Below are 23,950 nucleotides of genomic sequence, written 5' to 3'. Positions count from 1 at the left end.
CCAGATTTATTAGCTAATTTTCTCACTACCTGCATTAAGTACTCTGTATTTATTTTATTGAACTTTTCAAGAGCACTAATAGAATATTCGTTTTCAGTTTGAAAATCACCTTCAGAGTCCCTCATTGCTACTTGTCTTAGATTATCTACAAAATACCTATCTACAAATACCTATTAAATTCATTAGCCATTTCTTCCACATTATTTATTATTCTATTTCCATACTGTATTTCTTTATATTCTTTGTTATGTGAGTTACCCTTTAACATTTCTTTCAGTAATCTCCACATCTGTTTTGGATTTCTTTTATTTTTCTCTAATCTTCTCTCCAAATATTCCCTTTTTGCTTTCCTACAACTACCTATTGTTTTATTTTATCAACTGCCTAAACAGGTCCCAATTTTTACTGTTACTCATACGAGCTGCCTTATGTGCGACATCTCTTTGATTTATAAACTGATATATATCTTCCGAGAACCATTCCCATGCCACTTATTTTTTAGAACAATCATCTTTCTCGGCGCTTATCAATACATATTACAATTAAATTACAATTGAATCAATCGTTCAACTAGCTAATTCATTAATACTGTCTCCCTCAATAACATTAACGTTGATTTCAATTAATCTTTTAAACTCATCAACATCTATTCTTTTGTAATCTCTACATATAACACTTTTATTTCTTTTTTTAGCATCTCTCCTATTCCCAGCGTAACATTATCACTGAATGATCCATTATCTTGGGTTCATGCCTTACTTCCACAAAATCTATATTCGAGAAAACTACATCAATTATCGTTTCAGATGTACTTATAACTATCTGTATCGCTTCTCTAATTAATGTTTTAATTATTGTATTCATTGTTTTCGTTAATCTATCTTAAATGTAATTATTTACTTTCATATATATGTTAAAATCGCCCATAACAACAATCGCCTCTATCAATAATAGCTCATTACATAAATCCTCAAGATAATTTACATATAACTATCTCTATATAAAACTAGCATCACTACTATTCGATGAATGATAACATAATTATGACTAACATAATTATCCCCCTGAAATTTGGATCGATAATTTTAACCATTACTGTCCACCAGTTTCTTTCGCACGACTCTATTGACATTAATTCAAACTTAATTTCTTTTTTTATATATAATAATGCGTAACGCGGTCACCTCGCTCGATTTGTCGTGTACGCCGATCTAGAATGCGTTTTAGAAAAGGGAGATTGACGGTGCGCGGGGAATCTCAACAATAGATTCACCTAATAACATCACAAAACGTTCAGCGTGAGTTATTATCTGTGTAGCTCGTACGACGGAATCGCAGCCGCGTACAGATATCGTCGCGGCGACGACTGCGTCTCGTGGTTCGTCAACGAGCTGCGCGCTCTCGCGTGTCGCGTAAAGAAGGTCCTCTTCGCGAGCGTACCGATGTCGGAGCTCACGCCGGACGAGTGGAGCGCTTTTCGAAGAGCAATCCGTTGCCACATATGCGGGAAGATATTCGTACTGCACGACGTAGGCGTGCGCGATCATTATCATCTCACTGGACGTTACAGAGGTCCCGCGCATGCGAGCTGCAATTTGAACTATTAGAATGCGTTCGTTATTCCCGTGTTCTTTCACAATTTATAGGGTTACGATGCGCATTTTATTATTAAAGATGTAGCTTTCGAGGATAGAGTTGACTTGTTATCACTGACTAAGAAGATTACATCGCGAGAATTACATCACGTTTTCGAAAACCGTCAACAATTCGGCGTACGGCAAATGGAAAAACTGCGTTAAACTACGTTTCGTAGATTCGTTTAAGTTTCTCAATGCCAGTCTCGAGAAATTAGCTTCGTATCTAGATCGGGAAAAATTGAGGATCATGCGATTCAAATTCTCCGGTCTCGTCGCGGATGATTTCGAGTTGTTACGCGCAAAGGCGTATTTCCGTACGAGTACGTCGACAGCATTGATAAATTATTAGAGACTAAGTTATCGCTGATCGAAGCAATTCTTTAACTGGCGAAACCGTGAACGCTAGTGATTACGAGCACACTTGAAGGGTATGGAAGCGTTTTCACGTGAGGACTCTCGCGAGTACAGCGACTTATACTTGAAAATGGATGCTCTTAGCGCACGTTTTCGAAAATTTTCGACATCTGTATAGAGAGTTACAGTTTGGATCCCTCGCATTATTTCACATTACCAGGATACACGTGGGATGCTATGTTGAAATATACGAACGTTCGATTCGATCTGCTTATCGATATGGTGTTGTTCATAGAGTGCGGTATATCATACGTGGCAGTTTGAATCAATGCTCGAATAGATACGCGCGAGCTAATAATCAATACGAATCATCGTACGACTCGTCTCGACCGTCGTCGTATCTCATGTTCTATGATGTGAACAATCTTTACGATTGAGCCATGTGCGAGCCTTTACCATACGCGGAATTTCGATGGGTTGAGGACGTCGAGAGTCTCGACATTATATCCGTGCCGCCTGACTCCGATATCAGTTATATTTTAAAGGTCGAGCTCGAGTATCTTCACGGCCACGCGGATCTTCCGTTCTGCCTGACGCGCAAGAAACCGCCGGGAAAGCTACTGGAACGAAAAGCTACTCGACATGCTCTACAAGCGTTACGTGACGCAATCTTCAGCAGTGCGATACGATTTACGCGTGACAAGGTTCCATCGTGCGTTGCAGTTCGCGCAATGGTCTTGGCTTCACGCGTATATCAAGCTTAATACGGAGAACTCGCGCGAGCAACGAGAGTTCGAGAGAAATCTATACAAGCTGATGAACAACGCGGTTTTTGGAGAACGTACACGATCACGTAGACGTGAGACTCGTGACGCGTTGGGACAGGAGATACGGCGCCGAGGCGCTGATCGCGAAACCGAATTTTCACAGCAGGAGCGTCTTCGACGAGAATCTCATAGCCGTCGTGTTGCGCAAACTCGAAGTTAAGTTCAACAAACCGATCTACGTCGGTATGTGCATTCTAGAAATATCCAAGATGCGTTTGACGAATTTCATTACGATTATATGGTCCCGCTTTATCACTCTAAATGCAAAATCATGTATACGAACACTGAGCTTGATATATTTTCTAGAATGCAAGAACGTTTATGAAAATATAAAACGAGATATTGCGAGATTCGACACCAGCGATTATTCCGACGATAACGCATACGATATGCCGCGTGCGAACATGAAGATTCTCGGCTTGATGAAGAATGAGAATAACGGAGCGATCATAATGGAATTCATAGGGCGAAAATGTACGCTCTGAGAGTTATGGGGAAGAGCGATACGAAGAGGATAAAGGACGTCAAGAGGAGCATCGTGGCGAACATGATAACGTTCGAGAACGTTCGTGCGGTGCTTGAACGAATCGTCGCAGCAATTGAGACGTCAGACGTGCGTACGCTCGATACTGCACGAGGTTTACACTGTGTCCGAACTGAAACTAGCCTTGAGTCCGTACGACGATACGAGATCCCCGACTCTACTGATACATTACCGTGGAGTCATTATAAGATATCACTATTAGATACTTTTTTACCAATGTAATAGTGTAAGTAATCATGTCACGTAAAATATCTTTGTACTCTTTTATTCATTATATTATAATACAGCCGTTTTATATATCCAAGAGTTATGTGTATTGTCCATTCCTAAACATTTGACGAAAATCCTATTGTCCTTTCTACGTAGCACCTTCTCCCGATAGATATCGGGATTGGAAACTCACAGTAACTCATATTCGTAGAATCCTCCGGCCACTGGCTCTCCACGATAGTCTTTCAGCAGATACGTCATGGGATTCGTGCGTTGCACCTTGGCGATTCAGAAAACCTCGGTCGTCCAGTTAAGCGTATCTTTTCTCGAATATCATTTTGAACTTGCTGACGCGTACCAGATCGTTCACCTTGAACCTCGCGGGGGCTGCGATCTTCAAGTGACTGTATACTAGGGAAAGGAGTCTCTTGACAAGGCGGGAGTTATGTCCGCCAGTCGCATTCCGATCGTTCAATGCATGGTTGTTATACTCCGAGATTAAACGCAGTAGAGCGTTGAGCCATTTGTACGATCCGTTGAGCGTGAAGAGCCTCCATATGTCGTTCTTGAGCATATGATTAATCCGCTCCACCATCGCCGCCTTCATCACCGAGTACGTCGAGTAGTGATGTATATTGTATCTGTTCATAACTGCTTTTACGGCGGCGTTGTAGAACTCCTTGCCCTTGTCTGTTTGCAGATTTCGTGGATGTCGAGCGTCATCGCGAAATATCTCGGATAACGTCGCTTCTGCTCTTGCTGTTCAGCGGCATCGCTCATGCGTACTTGCTCAACACATCGATAACCGTCATCACGTAGTTGTAAGCCTTGTTTTGCCGCGCATATGGACGTATCTCGACCACATCGACCTACCACATGTAACTGCGCATCACGACGCGACGACGCGGGAAGTTTCTTTGCGCGGGTACGTGAAACTCCTCGACGAGTCTCCTCTTCTCGACGCTTATCGTTGATTTACGCGGAGGCGCGATTTGCGTTAGTTTTATTCGTGCTCGTCGTTTTGCACATTTGCTCTTGTTCCTCGTTCCAAATATTAATTGCATGTTTCATGGTATTCGGGATATCCGTTTTTAACGCTACTAGTAACTCGTCTATCGTTTCCCTAATTACTATTTTATCCACGTTCAACGAGGCCAGTGTTTTATCCAGCGTCTCTCTCGTTACCGATTTGTCCGTCAGTTCTCTCGCGATTCTCGTCAGATCAATCATGTTACGCGCAAGATTCTTTCTCGAAATCCTCTCGCGACGACGCATTGAGTTCGTTTCGCAGGGATTCCTCTAGATTTTGCAAGGATTCCTCTAGCTTCCGCGTTCGTTTTTCCTGAGCGTCGCCGAACATCTCGACGATTCTTTGGATTTCGCTCAGATCTCTAGCTCGCAGTTCGCCTCGTCTCTCGAGTGCTCCTTCCATGACGTCTTTCGTCTCTCCTATTCGTTTATCGAGATTGACGAGCAAACCTCCTTTTTCTCCTCGATCTGTCGCAACACGTTGAGCTCTTTTCGCAGGGATTCCTCTAGGTTCCGCGTTTGTTTTTCCTAAGCATCACTGAGCATTTCGACGACTCTTTGGATCTCGCTCAGGTCTCTCGCTCGTAGTTCGTCTCGAGCGCTCGTTCTATCATGTCTCTCGTCTCCCCTATTCGTTTGTCATAATCGACGAGTGAATCCTCCCTCTTTTTTTCGAAGTGTCGCAGAATGTCCACTTCGGTTCTTACATCGTAATACTGTTGGAAAATATTCCGAATTCGCTTGTTCATATCTCCAGCTGTTTTCGTAGCTCGTTCGTTAGAGCTTTCGACTCCTCGCTTCTTACGCGAAGCGCGTCATCGACGTAATCCTTGGTCATCGCATCGGCATCATCGATCGGCGTGTTCAGATGCGTATCTGGCATCTGTTGACGTCGTAGTCGTTCGGATTCAGGTAGAGTGCGTTGCGACACATGTACGCTCGTAGAGACTCGATTGTCGGACGATCGTCGACGCCGCGCTGTCTTTCCAGAGACTTTCCGAACTTGTTCACGGACAAGCCTTCGTGGATGATGAATCTATCACGCGCGATAATCTGTTCATAATCTCGACGATCTGCATATCGTCCTTTAGAAACAATCTGGCTACACGTGCCATAGATTCCTCCAATTCGCCGATCGACTTGGCCATCCTCTCGTTTGTCTCCGACAACAACGCTCGGGTGCTCGCTAAGAGTTCGTCCGCGTAGCTTCTCGTCTCGAAGATCCTCATCTCCGCGTCTCGAAACGTGCTATGTATTATAACTCTCCCTCGCGGCGTCGATGTCGGTTCTGTTGCAGTTAAATACCGTAAGGTTATCTCTCTCGCGTCGTAGTAATCGTCGCTCAGACAGAGCGCGTTATTACGCACGTAACGACGCAGGGAATTGCGAGTGTATTCTGTTGCCTCCGCCGAACAACAGTCTTCCGAACTTGTTCACCAACATAACGGGAATACCGGCCGCCGCGAGCGCTTTTTATGCTCGATTGCGTCGATCTTGCGAAGCTCCTCAATTATCGAGAATCTCGTTGTTGTGAACGTCGTTACCCGCTCGACGAGAGGCGTCGAGTAATCGAAGGTGGTCGACTATCTCGTTGGGATCGTCCCAATGAACGTATTCGATTCTATTGTCTCTTACTCGTATAGCGGATGGGATAGAATCGATCCTTCTTCTTCTCGTCGCCTTACTAGTACCAGCGCCAATTTTGTCTTTATCGAGCAAAAGCGGCGCGATGTACTTGTATTTGAAGCCTTTGTTTCCTAGAGTGGGAATTATGCCAACGGACATAAGCGCGTTGTGGCCACGTCGATAGGCGTTCGTAGTCAACAGTATTTATTTTTGTACGTTTGTTTGTCGTTCTCCGTGTACACGACGTCGTCGGGGAGTTTCTTGAAGATCAACTCGTATAAGTTCGGAGTACCCAAGTATCGTGCATTGATCCCCACGATCACGCTGTCGTCATCGGCCACGTCGAATCGCTTGTCGCCGAGCATCGTGCTGTTCTCGTCAAAGTGCACTCCCGTAACGTGGTCGATCTTACTCTGTCTGTCCCCGCTTAGAAGCGCGCCCATATATTTGCGACCTAACGGTCCCTATTGCGCGTTCGAGATCAATTCCTCCGATTCGTTTCTAGTTGCGGAACAAGCCATCGTGATCGAGGGTGATCTTGTCAAGAAGTGTCTCTTCATCGGTCTTGATCGGTGACTCATCATCGATCTCGCATTTTCTCTTAGCGCCGACGATGGATGCGATCGGGTCGATTCCTTCGGTCGACTCGTCTCGCGCGGTGTTCTCGGCGATTCATTTCAATGATTGAACGATCGGTGTGAGTCGCTTCTCCAGCGCGATCTCCTTCTCTATCTCACCGGTCTTTAACGCTCTGTGCTTTTTACGTATAGAGTCCTGAATCTTCGCCATCTCTCGCGCTGTTTTTTCCCGTCGAGTGACGTCCATATTCGCCGTAGCACCGATGTCTATCCTCGTCACAACTAATCGCTCTACACGGCGTTAAATCCTTGTCTATATCTACCGTTTCTTAACGCGCTATCCTTATCGATGACTATGAAATCGTACTTGCGTTTTCAACACGCACGATACAAAGCGCAAAAATCCTCGTACGTATATCCGTGTTCACGTGCTCGTTGTAAACGTGCTTTAGGTTAGTGCTATTCTGCCTAAACAGTACCAAGAGATTGGCGTTGTCATGTATCAGATGTTTCGTTTTAGCGTACGTCTGACAGAGATAGAAACAATCGATGTTCGAGTATCGACCCATGGCGAAATATTCCCTGAGCGCGTCCTGCTTGTCACAGGCCACGAATATCGGAAGGCACCATGCTCGGTGGCACGACATCTTATCCATCGACTCGAGCAACTCCACCATCAATATTTCGGTTGTTGCCGAAGGATTTCGAAAAGACGTACACGTTCTCGAAGCGCACGCGGGCTTTCGAGCATGCTTATCAACATGTTCATTTTACCGCAATTGAAGAGGCCGCAAATGATGTAACGTATCGTGTTCGGTAATAGAAGGTCGTGTCTGCGCGCCCTCCCACGTCGTCCGAGACTCGGCGAGCCTTACGATCGCCTTGACATTTGACTCCTATAGTTGGCGACCGTCGAACGAATCGCATTTACGCGCGTGCGCTCGCTTCGAGGAGACGCGACCGATAATCACTCTATTTATATTCAATAATGATTCGATTGCGCACAGTGATCAATATGTTTCCCTTATTGACGGACAAACGCGATATTCTCAACTTATCCGCCGAACAGTTGCGACTTATCCCGAAGATCGTTCTCGTGCGCGATTTCAACAGATACGTGGAGCTATTGTGGAATAGACTACCCGATCATCTGAGAGTGGACCTCGAGGTGCAACGTTGTCGCGTGTGTCTGGAGCATTACAATCGTGGCAACAAAGACCAGTGCCTCTCATCAAAAACTGTAGCAAATGCTCAGCGGCGCGGGATTATTCGACACGGCGATAAATGCGCTTCCCTTCGAACTATATATTCCCGGATATCAATTTTGCGGACCTGGCACCCGTCTCGCGAAGCGATTGGCGCGCGGCGATCGAAGCGTCAACCCATTGAATGCGGTGTGCCGCGAGCACGACATCGCCTACTCGCGAAACAAGGAATTCACCGATCGCCACGCTGCCGATCGAGAAGACGTGCGAACATATAACGGCCAGAGATTCCATCTTCGGCGAGAGGGTCGCCGCGACCGCCATATGTTCCGCGACTATGAAAACAAAAACAAAGTTGAGCATAGGTTTGAGAAAGAAGAAGAGGAAGACAACGAGGAAGATACTTCCGACGGCGAAACGCGGAAGCTTGTTGCCCATTTTTCCGATATATAGGCGCACTCGGTTCTTTAATCGGTGACACGGTGGGCGTCGCGAAGGCGATGAACGCCGTTAAAGCCGCTCGGAATCAACTGGAGGAGTTGCAATCGTCACAATCGAGGGATGGATCATGGATTGCATCTAGCGCCTTACAAACGTGGCAGCGGTATGATGAGAAGAACGAAAAAAAAAAAAATTGTGAAAGGAAACGTTAAGATCGCTCGAGTTATCGCTCTGCAGCATTACGACGAACGAGCAGCTGAGCCGCTAGGCGCGTCGTCTGCGAATACCTTTCTTCAGAGAAGTGTTTATGCATAACGCGTTATCGTCGAAAGCGCAACGCAATGAGAACGGCATCGTGAATCTCGATGACTCGACGGGTTCGAATACTCACTCGGGTCGCGAAAAGGGGCAACGACGAGGCTTACTTCAACGGTTTCGGCAATCTTCGCCCCCCGAGGGAATTCGAGAGATATCTCCACGACGATGTAAATATAATGTACAATCGCGATTCAGAGCGTATCGCGTATGATCAAAGCATCTGCGGTCAGTTGTGCTTACGATTTCTGTCGGGGATTGGTCGCGATGTCGCTGAGCCTTTCGTTTACCAGAAAGAGTAGCGTCCTCACGGCGTGTACTTTCCCGTCTTAGATCTGAATGATGACGATTACGAGTTAGGTCTCACGGATTTCGAAACGTACAACACGATACCGAATGTCGATTCTATGAATAATAACTTCTTCTACGACGACGACGACGACAAAACGATTGCGATTCCCGAGAATTCATACGAGTTGAGTGCGATAGACAGAACGCCATTATCTCTCAGAGGTGAAGAATCGACGAGAGCAAGAAAGAGAGGTTGACGAGCGACGATGACGAGAGCGACGAGGACGAGAAAGGCACGCTGGTCCTGATCATTCGCGACAATGAGAACACCGTGAGAAGCGAGAAGCGATTAGGTGCGCGTATCAAGTCAATTTCACGAAACCGAACAACATCGGTTTGCTGGGATTCTCGCGTGTTATGATCGAACAAATGGCACACATCCGACGGATCTGTGAATATCATGAGCGTGAATATCATTCGGATAGAGTGTAATATCACCGCGTACAGCGACGAACCGGTTCACACGACACACGAATTTTCTCCGAACGTTCCTTCGGGATATAAACTGTCGAACGCTCCGACGTCGATCATTTACTTCCCGATCATCATGCGAAACATCACTGATATCACGCTCCAAATCGTGGATCAAGACGGACAACCGATCGATTTTCGCGGGGAAATAACGGTGCGACTCTACGTGCAACGACGAAGGCAATAGAGAAAGAGATGCGCGAGAGCTCATTCTGAACGAGTTGTACGCGAGAAGAGACGCAAACGCTACGTCCGCAATCCTACCGCAGAACGACGCGACGAGAAAGGTGCGCGAGGGAAAGGCGAATGAGTTGAACGCCGTGAACGTTCTTAAGATCTTTAGGCTTCATGAAGAATCGACATGGCGAGCGACATTTTAAGTATCGGAGGTACTCCGATCTTTGATGATCGTATCGTGAGAATAGAAACCCACATTTACAATCCATACGCTAACATTCGGACATAGCGACGAGATACGAATACTATACAACAGCAGGATCTGTACACGTTGCCGTGCGAAAGTTTTCTGTACGAAGGAAAGGCGAGAGAGGGTGCGAAGGAAAGCACGGCGAAGGAAGGTACGAAAACCGCCGCGAAGCTAGTCAACATCTGGATTGCGTTTATTCGACAAGATTCGATACGAGCGATGGCGTGAAGATCGATAAGAGCAAAAATGTTGGAATAACGATCTTGATGAAAAACTACGTATCGTTGAGCTACGAGAAAGATAGAATTTTACAGAACTCTGGATGGGAAATCTCGCCTATAGTGTTAGACAATTTTAACTTTTGCGTGCTTCTCAACGTACTCCTCGGTTTTTGCGAAAATTACAAGCGCATAATGATAAACGTGCGACATGAACTCATTCTGAAACGAGCTCGCAACAATTGCGATAACAATTGCGTCGTGGCGCATCCGGATCAAAGACCAAAAATCATGCTGTTGAGGATACAGTGGCGAATGCCGCACATGATACTGAATGACGTCAACAAATTGTCGCTTCTGCGAACGTTGGACAGCGAACGATATCTAAGCATGGGCTTTCATTCGTGGGATTTGTACGAATTTTCTGTTACAAAGTACGACCAAGTTCGTGGGCAGTAAAAGCGGCGACGCAATTGGAGAAACCGCGATACGTGATCTTCGCGTTATAGACCGGAAGGAAAAACGTATTATCGGAACGTTTCCAAATTCGACGATTGCAAGCTGACTAATGTAAAACTCTATTTGAATTCCGAGTTCTATCCCTATGACGATATGAACCTAGATTTTGAGTATAACAAGTTCGCCGTGCTGTACGATATGTATCTGAAATTTCAAAAGACGTATTACGGGTGCAAGATCTGCGAACCATTCATGATTATCACCAGATTTCTGCAATACGGTCCGCTCGTGGTCATCGATTGCTCCCGCCAGAACGAATCGATCAAGAGCGCCACCGTCGACGTTCGCGTAGAATTCGAATGCAAGAAGAACGTCCAGGGCGGAATTCGATATATGAATTACGCTCTAACGCCATATCGCGGTTTACGCATTTGTTTCAACGTAGTTAAGAACTCCATTACCGAGTATACGGTAATACTCCTGAAAAAACGCGATTGCGTGTCTTAGAGCCAACCTCGCGTTATCGGACGATATCGTTTGCACGTTGTCGCTCGATATCTTTCTTTAATACACACTGAAACAACAATATTAATAAATATATCATACTTCAATACACACCGAAACGATAATATTAACAGTAGTAACACATAATAATCATATTATATAAATAATTTAGAATATACTTACGGAAATATCCTCAACAAATTCACATTTGATGCTATGTAAAATCGATGGTAATTCACATTGAAACAATAATAGTAATAAACAATAATAATAAATTATTAATTTACGAGACGGAAGCATATTTAATTCTTTCAACATATACCAATTGCTAATAAACAAAATGGCTCACTCACCTGTCGAACAATAGAACGAAATCGACAACGAAATTTTGCAACTACGACATTCGGTCGAGAGACATGGACCGCAAGAAAGTCGAACGAACCGCCGCGTCACAATCGACGCACCGCCCGATAACATTCTCCTTCGAGAATTAATGGATGAAATATGCGATCTCCGTGTGCAAGTCAACGAATTAAGCCAAACACAATTGCCTATGGGCGAACGAGAATATCTCAGGATTTTCTGCCGCACCCGCTATAGATCTAACTTACGGATGTTCGTAACAAGATATACGAAACCAACCGGGGAATGCACTGACATTCCTCACACTGAAAGACGTGCGTAACATGATCCCAGAGATCGACGGCACGTCACGAGGACGCGTGTACGAATTTCTAAATGCAAGTACGTACAATAAAAAATATACATCCCGCAGATGAACAGCTTCTCTTTAGAAGCCATTCTTTGCACTAAATTCAAAGGCAAGACCATGATGTATTTTTTCGTACGCGAGATATAATAAACTTCGAACAGTTAAAACAAGAACTAGAAAAGGAATATTTAAGCAAATGAAGTACCGCACATTTACAACTCGAATTTAACTCGCTTAAACAAAAATTAAACGAGAATGCACAAGAATTCGGCAGACGAACAGACAATATAGCCATGGAATTATACGAATCCATCGAAGAAGGAAAAAATCATACGGTCGAACAGCAACGCGCTATTTTAGAAAATATAAAAGAGCAGGCACTCTACAATTATCAGAACGGTTTACATGAAGAAATTAAATTGATTGTACGATCACAGCGATATCAAACGATACAGGAAGCGATCGCAGGAGCAACTGCAGAAGAAAAGATGCGAGGACCTAGCACTCGAACACAAACTTATCGAAACCGGCCAATAGTTAAAACGCATCCGCCGAGTCCGCGTTGCGAAAAATGCGGAAAAATCGGTCATTACGGGCGCGATTGTAGGACTAGTCGTTTCTCAAATAGATATACCCTGCCTAAGCCAAAAGGACAACCACGAATAAATACAATTGAAAAACAATGTAGCTATTGTAAAAAGATAGAACATTTGTGGCACGAATGTTGAACACTGAACAGAAAATCGGAAAACAGCAAAAATTCCGGAAAAATTTTTTCGAATTCGCGAAGAGAAAATCCCGCGAAGAACTTTAAAAATAAAAAGAGCGAAATTGGCGAAGGTAAACCGACCGTCCCGCGCCCCGCGTCAGAGTATCGCGTGGCACACGTCAAGGGGACATCGCTCGTCAACACTGGATTAAATGCGATCACATTACCGATTGCAGAAGCCAAAGGTAGAAAAATAAACTTCTTGTTTGATACGGGCGCATAATAATAAAACTAAAATATGTACTAGACCACGTCCTAATCTATGAGGAAAAAACTAAGCTAACAGGCATAACAGGACATGAAATAATAACATTGGGCAAAACACATGTTACGGTTCAACTGTCGCGAAAAAAGATGCGACACTCCGTATACATAGTGCGAGATAACGCGCCAATGGAATACGATGCGATCCTAGGAGCAGATATCATTTGGAAATACATAACTGCGTTCAATCCAAAAACAAATTCAGTACAATTTAAAAATACGAAATTCCAACTTTACCCATACAGGCGCGTAACTTTAGGGCCGCGCAGCGAAACAATCGTGCAAGTCACGACTAACCAAAACATAATTGGATTGACGAAACCAGAGGAAATGATACTGGAATTTTTATTGGATGTTGCCTAGTCGAATCGCGAAATTATACATGTCCAATCAGTATAATAAATATTACGGAAGAAGAAAAATCGTTTAGGTACCGCAAGTAATATTAGAAGAAATAAACATACAAGAAAAAATAACACAGGAATCTGTGAACGCAATGCAGACAAAAAATAAAGATACAAAATTAATATCTCGAGAAGAGCAAATAAACAATTCCTTGCGCACAGAACATTTAAATGAGGAAGAACGAAAATCTGTATTAAAATTATATCACGAATATAATGACGTGTTCCACCTAGAAGGAGATACATTAACGTGCACAACAACAATTAAGCATGACATATCAGTACGAACAGATTCATCACTAATAAACGTACGACCTTATCGTTTACCGGAAAAACATAAAGACGAGGTAAATAAACAAGTTCAAGGAATGTTGAAACAAGAAATTATCAGACCGAGCGTCAGCCAATGGAACGCACCACTATTAGTCGTGCCCAAAAAGACAGACGCGTCAGGAAAAACAAAATTACGAATTGTAGTAGATTTCAGAAAATTAAATGATCTCACAATCGGAGATTCATTCCCGTTGTCCAACATAACGGATATACTTGATCAGCTGGGCAACGTGAAATACTTCACGACACTGAATCTCGCATCAGGTTACCACCAGATATCAATGACGGAGCGAGATCAAAATAAAACGGCATTCTCTACATCACACGGTCATTATGAATTTAATAGAATGCCATTTGGTTTAAAAAACGCACCTATAACCTTCCAACGACTAATGAATTCAATTTTAACGAGTTTGCAAGGAATTAAATGTCTAGTGTATCTTGACGACATTGTAATATACGGTCCTAGACATTGTAATATACGGTCCTTATAGAACACAATAAAAGATTAAAAGTAGTCGTTCAAAGATTAAGAGAGAATAATCTAAAGCTCCAACCGGACAAGTGCGAATTCTTACGAAAAGAAGTAGTTTATTTAGGACATATAATTACAGAAAATGGAATTTCGCCAAATCCATCAAAATTGCACGCCGTAAAAAATTTTCCTATGCCCAAAAAGGTAAAAAATGTGCAATTATTCATCGGATTAGCCGGATACTATCAAAAATTTATCGAAGATTTCTCACGAATAGCAAAACCATTAACAAAACTCACAAAAAAAGAAGAGAAATTTGAGTGAACCGAAACACAGCAAAATGCATTTGACATGCTAAAAAATAAATTAACGACGGCACCGATATTAAAATATCCCGACTTCACGAGAGAATTCCTCCTAACCATGAATTTATCGGACTATGCAATAGGAGCCGTCTTATTGCAAGGCGAGGTAGGTCAAGACCAATCTGTCGCGTATGCCAGCCGTGTACTATCACGAGCAGAACAGAATTATAATACGACTGAAAAGGAATTACTCGCAATAGTATGGGCAGTAAAACATTTTAGACTTTATTTATACGGGACAAAATTTTAAATAATTACCGACCATAAACCGTTAATATGGTTATTTAACGTAACGGATCACGTTTAATCAGATGGAGATTAAAATTGGAAGAATTCGATTACGAAATAATACATAAAGCTGGGAAAGCAAACGCTAATGCTGACGCATTAAGCCGTAACGTGGCAGCAATAATAGAAGAGCAACAAACTGACGACGTCGCGTCAGAAAAGCAATATGAAGAAGAAGAAAAGAAACAAATATTATACGAATACTACAACGCACCTATAGGAGGACACCAGGGCGTTGAACGAACAATAAATAGAATACGATTACACCACAACTGGCCAGGATTAAAACGAGATGTTGAGCAATACATCTCAAAATGTGAACATTGTCAGAAAAATAAATTGCAACGACGCGCTAAAGCACCGTTAATGATAACAGATACGCCAACAAAACATTTGAGAAATGCGCATTAGATATCGTAGGACCATTGCCTGTAACGACGATGGGAAACAAATATATATTAACATTTCAAGATAATTTAACAAAATTTAGCAAAGGAATACCAGTACAAAATCAAGAGGCAACAACAATAGCAAAAGAGTTAGTGACAAAAATCATTCTAGAATATGGAATTCCAGACAAAATCCTGACCGACCAAGGAACAAACTTTACCAGCGAATTATTTAAAAATACGTGCAAATTATTAAAAATACAAAAATTGCAAACGACGGCCTATCATCCAGAAATAAACGGAGCACTCGAAAGATCACATCGGACATTAACCGAATATTTACGACATTATATTAATAATGATCAGACAGGGACGAATGGATACCGTATGCGATGTTCGCATATAATACGACACCGCACACCGCTACGAGTTTCACGCCCGAACTGGTCTACGGGCATCAGGCATCACTCACTACCTACGGCCCTAACTAGCTCACCGAAACCATCGTACACATACGATGATTATGCGCAAGAACTCCGTAAAAGAATACGAGCCGCGAATCAGATAGCGAAAGAAAACGTAAAAGAGGAAAAACAAAAAGCGAAGGAAACCTACGACAGAAAAACAAAAATACACACATTCGAAATAAGAGATAAAGTCCTATTACACGACGAAACAGTTCGGCGAGGGAGATCGAAAAAACTAGACGCGTTATGGATCGGACCCTATACAATTTTAGAAAAAATAGGCGATCTAAATTATAAAATAAAAATGGGCCGCCGAACGATTAACGTGCACGCGAATCGAATTAAACCGTTCGTCGAAAATTAAAAAGAGATAGGATAAAAGCACATAATACAAAATAAAAATATAGAAAAATAAAAATAAAAACATTGGGACTTACCGAAGAAGAATGCCAGCAGGTCTGGAGAATAATCTAATCACCAATAATCCAATCAACAAAAAGCATTACAAACTAACAACTACACTAGTAAATAACTAAGTGTACTATAAACTATACTACACTACACACGAGTCATGATTAGGTCCCAGGAGAGCGGCCTCTCGCCTCTGCGGGATTGACCGCTGGGTCATCCCCCACATCGACCTTGTCCACATCATCGGCTGGAAAATCTTCCAACGGATCATCCAGATCATCTCCCGAATCCACTTCCACGCCAGCCAAAACGGCCTCAGGCATGGACACAAGCAACTCGTACAGTTCCACCGACCATGGCAATTCGATGACTCTACCAGGAGCATCATTGCCAGCAAACCAAATGCAATCCTCACAAATGTGGAACACACCGTTACTATAAAACCGATTCACGATGGATAGCCACTCTCGCACGCGATGGAAGTGCACCTGAGCGGCAGGACTATCCATAAATTCGTTTACTTCAGTATTATCTATTTCAATGTCGAAGCCTTCGTCATCGGACGATGCTTCCGCCGCGGCATTATCATCAAAAACCAGCGGATCGCGCCTACAATTCTCCCGGGAACCCATGATGTCGCAAGAAAGGTACTTCGACAACTGACGAGATGCAGGCAGTAGACTCATCGCGAAAAGAGATGAAATATTAGAAGGGTCACACGGAATATCTAACACCGATATAATAAAAAGGACACCAAGAGAAATGATAAACGTTATAAAAAAGCAAGCTCAACAGATTCACAGGAGAATCTTTTTAACTAAGATAGTAAAATAAGAATAAAGTAATATTACGCCAGGGAATATGATAAAAAAGAAACGTCGATTTCGAACACCACAAACTCTTCATGAGAAATAAGAATTTTTATTTTAACATTGCAGAATACAGATATGGATAACCAATGGAGAAGGAGAAGAAAAACTACTATTTGAAGTAGAGAGCTTCAAACACCATCCCGGAATATACTTCGAGGAAATAGGAAAGCTAAACATAGTCGATTCATTCTGGAAAATAGTTATAAAAATAGATATCTCACCAATCGAAAAACGAGCAGAGCAAATAGAAGAATACATTCTAAAAACGCAAAACATATGTACTATGTTACAATTTACAAACAAAGGGTCATGTCATAACTATAATACCATAATTGAAAACAATTACCAGCGGTTAAAACATTTAACAAAAAGAATAAACTCTCTGTATAAAACACAAGATACAAAAACGAAACGAAGGCTGATAGATGGAATAGGAACTATTGCCAAAACATTATTTGGAACAATGGATAATGAGGACAGACAACTAATCAATGAACAATTAAATATCTTACATAACAAACAATAAACAACAGAGAATATAATAAAAAATCAAATCAAAATTATAAACGTAACGATAGCGCATATAAGTAATCACGAGAAAATAATCCAAAATAATGAAAACATTTTAGCTAACGCAATCAAAAAATTAGAAATGGCACAACGGAAATAAGTAGTGAAAACATAAAAGAACATTTTATAATCACCAACACAATACTTGCCGCAGTGACACAAAACGCGGAGAACACACTAGAATATCTAACTGCGATAAAAAATGGAATACTACACCCGCGATTAATACCGTTAGAAGAAATAATGAAGAATCTTAAGGAAGCAATCACACAAATACCGCAAGAATCATATTTTCCATTTAAAATAAGGGAAGAGGATTGGCCTACAATAGAAAAAGTAACGAAAATGAGCGCACACTGTAACAAAACAAATGTCTATACAATCCTACAATTCCCGCTAATTTCACTTCCACTATACGAAATATTAAACATAATACCACTACCGGTACCATACAAATAAAACATGTCCGCATTAATTGAAACGAACAATCCATTAATAGCTTTGGATACTGACAGACACACGTACGCAAAACTGACTCATGAAAAGTTAAGACAATGCAAGCAAATAAATACGAACTACTTGTGTGAACAAATCTTTCCAATTAGAAATGTAAAAACCGACCCGCTATGCGAAATAGACATATATGTAGAAAACGACAATTATTATAACAATTGCAAAATTAAATATATAACAATAAAAAATAGCATATGGATAGCCTTAAGTAATTCATATTCTTGATTATATTCCACACCAGCAAAACAAATTATTACAATTTTATGTAAAAATAATAAAGAAATGCGTAGAACTATTACAAATACAGGAAAAATAACGTTATCAAGTAACTGTAAAATAGTTACATCAGACGCGACAATAAAATCAACAAGTACCAACAAGGGAAAAGAAATAAAAACTTATTTACCACAATATAACATTACATTATTAAGCGAAACTCTCAAGGTAAATAAGACAGAAAAAATTAAATTAAAAGTTATACAAGACGCAACAGACCTAATAGAATTAACAAAGAAATTAAATAACATGAACGAAATAAACAATAACGAGATACCTTTTTTTTACAAAAACACTTTGTATATCCTGTATCAATTAGCAGCTCATTAATAATAATCATCGCTATCGCAACAATAATAATTGTAATAAGAAAGAAAAAACAAAATGAAATAATGACACGCAATGTAGATCGCGCCGTTAAAATAAGCGAAAGTACTCGATTCTAAGCAAACGATTATAACAAAAAATGTATCGGAAGAAAAATTATGTAAAAAGCGAAAATTTCGTACCTCCGTTTTCTTTTACTAACGGGGAGGGGGGATGTTGTAGCCAGATCTACAACTAATAATAAAAGTAGTCCGCATGGCAACAAAAATAGTCCGCATGAATCTCGAGAAGTCTTTCGAAAGACGACACAAATGTGTGACCGCCGAAATTGCGACCAGTCTTTCGAAAGACCGCAGAAATGCATCACGCGAGAACATTGCGAAAAGCTTATCAGCAAATTCCTAAATTTGATGATCAAACCGAGCGTAATATTGATCAATCAATATCACGCAACCGATCGGAATGCTGATCGGGCATCGATTAGCCTATATAACCGATTACACAAGGCGGAGTCGAGAGAGTCAAAAATTACGTGTCGTCCGGAATCGAACTTATAATAATCGCACGAGATATTACCGAATCTCGTAACGAAGTTCACGCGAGCCGTACTATCAGCATCTCAGGTGACATATTCGGTCGTCGGCCGCCAGAGTAATGCGAGACGCACCGAGTCACCCGATGACGTTTAACCGTGTATAAAATATAAAACGGTCTCGCTTTCCTGCGCGGAGAGCGGTCAGTCGATTGCCAGGAGGGGAAGCGAGGAGACGTTGGAGACAGAAAGTTGTTATTAAATTGTTAGGCGATAATTATAACAAATAACGATGCTTTATTTAATTAATAGTGGTGCGATGGAATGCACCGAATCTTCGCGTCAATTGTTCGTGGCCGTGGACGGGCGAGACGGCGATCGGCGCACGGATAGCGCGTGGATATAAAATAAGATATCGCTCGGGCGGTCGGTGCGATACTGATCGCGGCGCGCAGTTCGGTGGCGCAGGGCGCGCGCGGCGGCGGCGGTATCGCACGTGTTTGTCGCGGGCCTTTAAATCGGCGTGGATTTAAACGTACACGCGCGTCGCGGGTGTTGTCGCGAGGGTGGATATTTCGCGAGGTCGTCGGATCGTTTAGATCGGAGAACGGGTGTGCCCGTTCCCTGCCGAGAGGGCTCGGCTGACGGGGGGTGCGTCTCTCGTCTGTCTGCGTGAATGCCGAGTGAACTCGGCCAGCCGGGGAGGGCCCCAGCTGTGTGCGGAGAAGAAACTCGACGGTGCCGAGTGTACTCGGCCGACCAGGGTGTACCCTGGTGCTCGGAGAGGTGATATCGGGGAGAACCCCGATGCCCGGCGGAGAAATCTCGGGAACGGCGAAGTCGGATCGAGCGAACTCGACGCGCTGGGGAGACCTCAGCTCTCGGCTTGCCGTGAGAGATTCAGAGATATGGCTTTCGGCTAGGCCAAGCGAACTTGGCACGTTGGGGAGAGCCCCAACAAACCTCAGACTTGCTACCGGTTTCGGATGCTCGCTTCCTTGAGACGGGCTCTCGGAAAACGAGTTAGGAACAGGAATAAACGAGGAGTGATTTCCTGTGGAGAGCGATGCCTTTTTATACCCGAGATCGACCTCGGTATTTTCGGTCGGATCGGTCGGATTGGTCGATCTTGGGGTTAGCATCCCTCTCCCTAGGAGCGGAAAAAAAGGATCGGGGGATGATTAAAGGGAAGGAATTCGGTGGGAAGATAATGGCGCGGTGCGGGGACGCTCGCTCGATTGCGTGGCGCGGCGTCGGTGCGGCGCGGGATGCGTTCACGCTCGGTGGTACGGTGCGTGGCGCGGTGCGTTAGCGCTTGTTGGCGCGACGCTTGGCGCGGTGCGGGGAAATACCACGAAAACATACATGTTTCGTGGTATTCTCCGACGCTTCGGAGTTCGCGTATGGATGTATTAAAAAAGGAGGCATTACTGCCTCTTTGCGGCCACTGCCGCACTCCGCCTGGTGTTCGGCGGTCCCCGACGGGTGGTCGGTCGGGGGAAATTCGGAGGAGGAATGGAGCGGAGGGATGCGCTCCGTTACAAATATAATCGTTAATATATCAAGCATCTGTGCACTTGTGAGAATAAATCAATTAAAATAAAGAAAGTGTGTGTTAGTGAATTCAAGAAGATCGTTATATTCTTTTGATCCTCGGAGTCTCAACTCCTTAGGCTTAATGAATTCGACTATCCCTAATATTAACGTTGTAGCCCATCCGGGGTACAACACTGTGTCGCAATAAATAAATTCTCTAGTCATATGCTGAACTGGTTGCTATTGGCAGAAGATGGAACTTTTATTAACTAATATTACCCATAACCAATTTCAGTTTTATGAGAATTGTGTGAACATTAAGAGAAAAGTGTAATTTTGCAATAATAAAGGTAATTACGGAAATATATTAATATTTTAAAATAATTCAATATCAATGTCAATGTATATCAATATCTATTTATAAGTAACAATATATAAGTTAAGTATTTGTTTTGCGTCTTAGATGAATAGCCGAGGTGAATTTGCATTATCGAATATTGCAAATTCAGTAAGAGGAGCTATTTAACAACAACATTCTCAAATTATGCAAGCTACCAGGGAAAATTTTAGACCTTCGTTTCAATCATCTGAAAGGCCAAGAGGCCGATCAAAACAATCAGTAAAAAAATGTACTCTTATTACGTAGATCAAATGTCGATTATTATTCATGCGTAACCGAATGTATTTATTTAAGAAAATGATTTTGGTAAATATTACACAATATAATGTTTCAATAAAAAAGGCTTTTAATACTAACTGAGCTTCCATAGCTTCCATTTTAAAACTAATTCAAATTTTTTTAAATTATTGACAGATAAGAAAATTATCGAATTTAAATTAAATTGGTCAATAATTAGAATCCAAAAATATATTTGTGAAATTTATTCAAGAGTGCAATTAGAATCAGTTGGATTTCGTTTTGGAAAATGTGCTAAAGACAAAAAAATAACAATATTAACAATAAATACATTAGAAGAATTATTAAATAAAGTACCCAGAGGAGTAATTATTATTATTCCAAATAGAGATTTATCTTGTTCTGATTATGCGATAACAAATAATGCAAATATTGACGAGTCATACGGAATCTTATCGAGAAGATTTAGGACATAATAGAAGATTTAGGACATAACAGAATTATTAGAAGACATTCTTTACAGTCAAATTTTAGACAAGAATCAAATAATGAATCTGATGATAATAATCAAGGTTTACTAGAGTACCAGAAATAGACATATCATTAAAAGAGAGTCTATTGATACACAATCAGATTCTCGATTACAACAAAATAACGAATCTGATGATGATTTTGAAGATATTCAGAATCAGGATAGAGTAGTCATTAGAAGAGTCTCTCATCAAATTCATCAAAGTCCAAGTAAGTTTATTAGCATTATTTGACGAATATATTATAAAAGCATAGCATGTTGAACTTTTTTGTTAAAATAAAATGTATTTTATTAAAAATATATGTATTTTGTTAAATAAAGTGTATGTATTTAGGAAATTTTTAAAAGAAAATACTGTTATATTAAATAGCCAAGTTTTTTTTTTTTTCAGATGAATTTGTCTCAGACTTATAAGATTTGGACAATTTCATATCTATTATAGAAACAACTTAAGAATAGATATGGATTTACTAACTGATGAATTTACTAATGAAATGGATATTGAATATCCAGATCTATCTAATAACAAAGAGAGTAGTGTAAAAATTTTAATTAAAAAAGAAGATTATCGAAGAAATGTTGAGATTATATGATGATGAAACCATAATACAAAAAAAGATCTATAATCTAATTCTTTAAAAGTCACTTTTAAAGAATTAGATTATGGTGATTTAACAAAAGAATTATTTTCTGAATTTTGGAAAAAAATTACGTTGGAATTCTTTAGAGGAGAAAATCGATCAGTAGTTTCTTTGTTATCTCTATCAAAAATAAGAAAAGGTCTAGAAGAAAAGTTTACAATTATTAGTAGAATTTTAGCTCACACCATCATTTTAACAAAATCAATTCCAACAAATATATGTAAATCCATATATTTAAAACTGAATTCGCTAGAAAAAGAAGTAAAACATGAAATTTTATTGGAAGATCTTTTCCATTTCTTAACATCAGTGGGACAACGGCTAATATATAAAGCAAAAAGTTTCTTTGAAGAATTAAACGATTTTGAAAAAGAAAGAATGTGTTTTGAAAAGAATGTTATTAGGCCTTTTTACAACTTACGCATTTCTAGAAAATCCAAAGAAATCAGAAATAAAAGATCAACTTAGCATTATAGCAGAAAATGTATTATGCATAGAAAGTTATAATTTTATTAAGAAAATTAAAGATGGAATTCCATTATTTTGTGAGAAATTTTTTACAGACTTGACTGATTCTAAAGTGGATTTTTTATTTGAACAAACCGCTAATCCAAATAAAGTTATTAATGTTATTACTGTTTTAAAGACTGTTCCAGAGTTGAATAATATTCAAATTCGTTTTTTACTTCTTTAAAACCTATATAAAAAATTTGACACAGGAAGATCTTTCGAAGATGTTATTATTTATAACTGCATCGCTACATTTGCCTAAAATAACTATAAGTTTTAAAACTTTGGGTTTTGCTGCAGCTCATACATGTTCGAATGTCCTAGAATTGTCAACAATTTCTTCTTCCTATCAAGAATTAAAAACTCATTTTGATTCAATTTTAGGAGATAAAAATTCTTTTCAATATACTTATTTATGAAAATGTATTTTTTTATATTATTTTATATTATATTAATATCTCATTAACAGAATCTCATTTATTTTTTTATAATACATAATTATTTTTATAAAGATGAGACTTTATTTAATTGCTAATTGCTGCTATAAATAAATGTACATGTTGCAACGAGTTAATTTCGAACAATCTCGAAAAATCCGTTATTTAATGAAAATAATGTACTTAAACAAATTCGAAAGATTTATAATGATGTCCCGATATAGAAAAAAATATCATTGACGATTGTATGTGTCGCAGCATAGTAAGAGAAGCGCCAATAATCCGGCTGCTATAAACAAATGTACACGTTGCAACGAGTTAATTTCGAACAATCTCGAAAAATCCGTTATTTAATGAAAATAATGTACCTAAACAAATTGCGATTCGGAAGATTTATAATGATGTCCCGACTTAGAAAAAATAGCATTGACGACTGTATGTAGCATGATAAGAAAAGTGCCGATACTCCGGCTGCAATAAACAAATGTACGTCG

The 23,950-nt window shown here is 40.8% G+C and overlaps 2 protein-coding genes and 2 pseudogenes across 2 annotated transcripts in view; 3 read left to right on the top strand and 1 right to left on the bottom strand.

Moving 5' to 3' along the window:
- LOC105431879 (uncharacterized) overlaps positions 1-23,950 on the bottom strand; it is an 80,580-nt gene that overhangs the window by 10,229 nt on the left and 46,401 nt on the right. The window lies entirely within an intron of this gene.
- On the top strand, positions 10,429-11,199 carry LOC148936378 (uncharacterized). Its single transcript, XM_089078384.1, has 2 exons — positions 10,429-10,667; positions 10,743-11,199. Exons 1-2 carry the CDS (start codon positions 10,429-10,431, stop codon positions 11,197-11,199), a joined length of 696 nt encoding a protein of 231 aa, XP_088934510.1.
- LOC148936377 (uncharacterized) lies at positions 21,226-22,511 on the top strand (annotated as a pseudogene).
- LOC148936376 (uncharacterized) lies at positions 22,283-23,543 on the top strand (annotated as a pseudogene).

This window comes from Pogonomyrmex barbatus, unplaced genomic scaffold, assembly GCF_055798465.1.
Source record: "Pogonomyrmex barbatus isolate J1 unplaced genomic scaffold, ASM5579846v1 scaffold22, whole genome shotgun sequence".
NCBI lineage: Eukaryota > Metazoa > Arthropoda > Insecta > Hymenoptera > Formicidae > Pogonomyrmex > Pogonomyrmex barbatus.
This window is presented reverse-complemented; position numbering and strand designations above follow the sequence as displayed.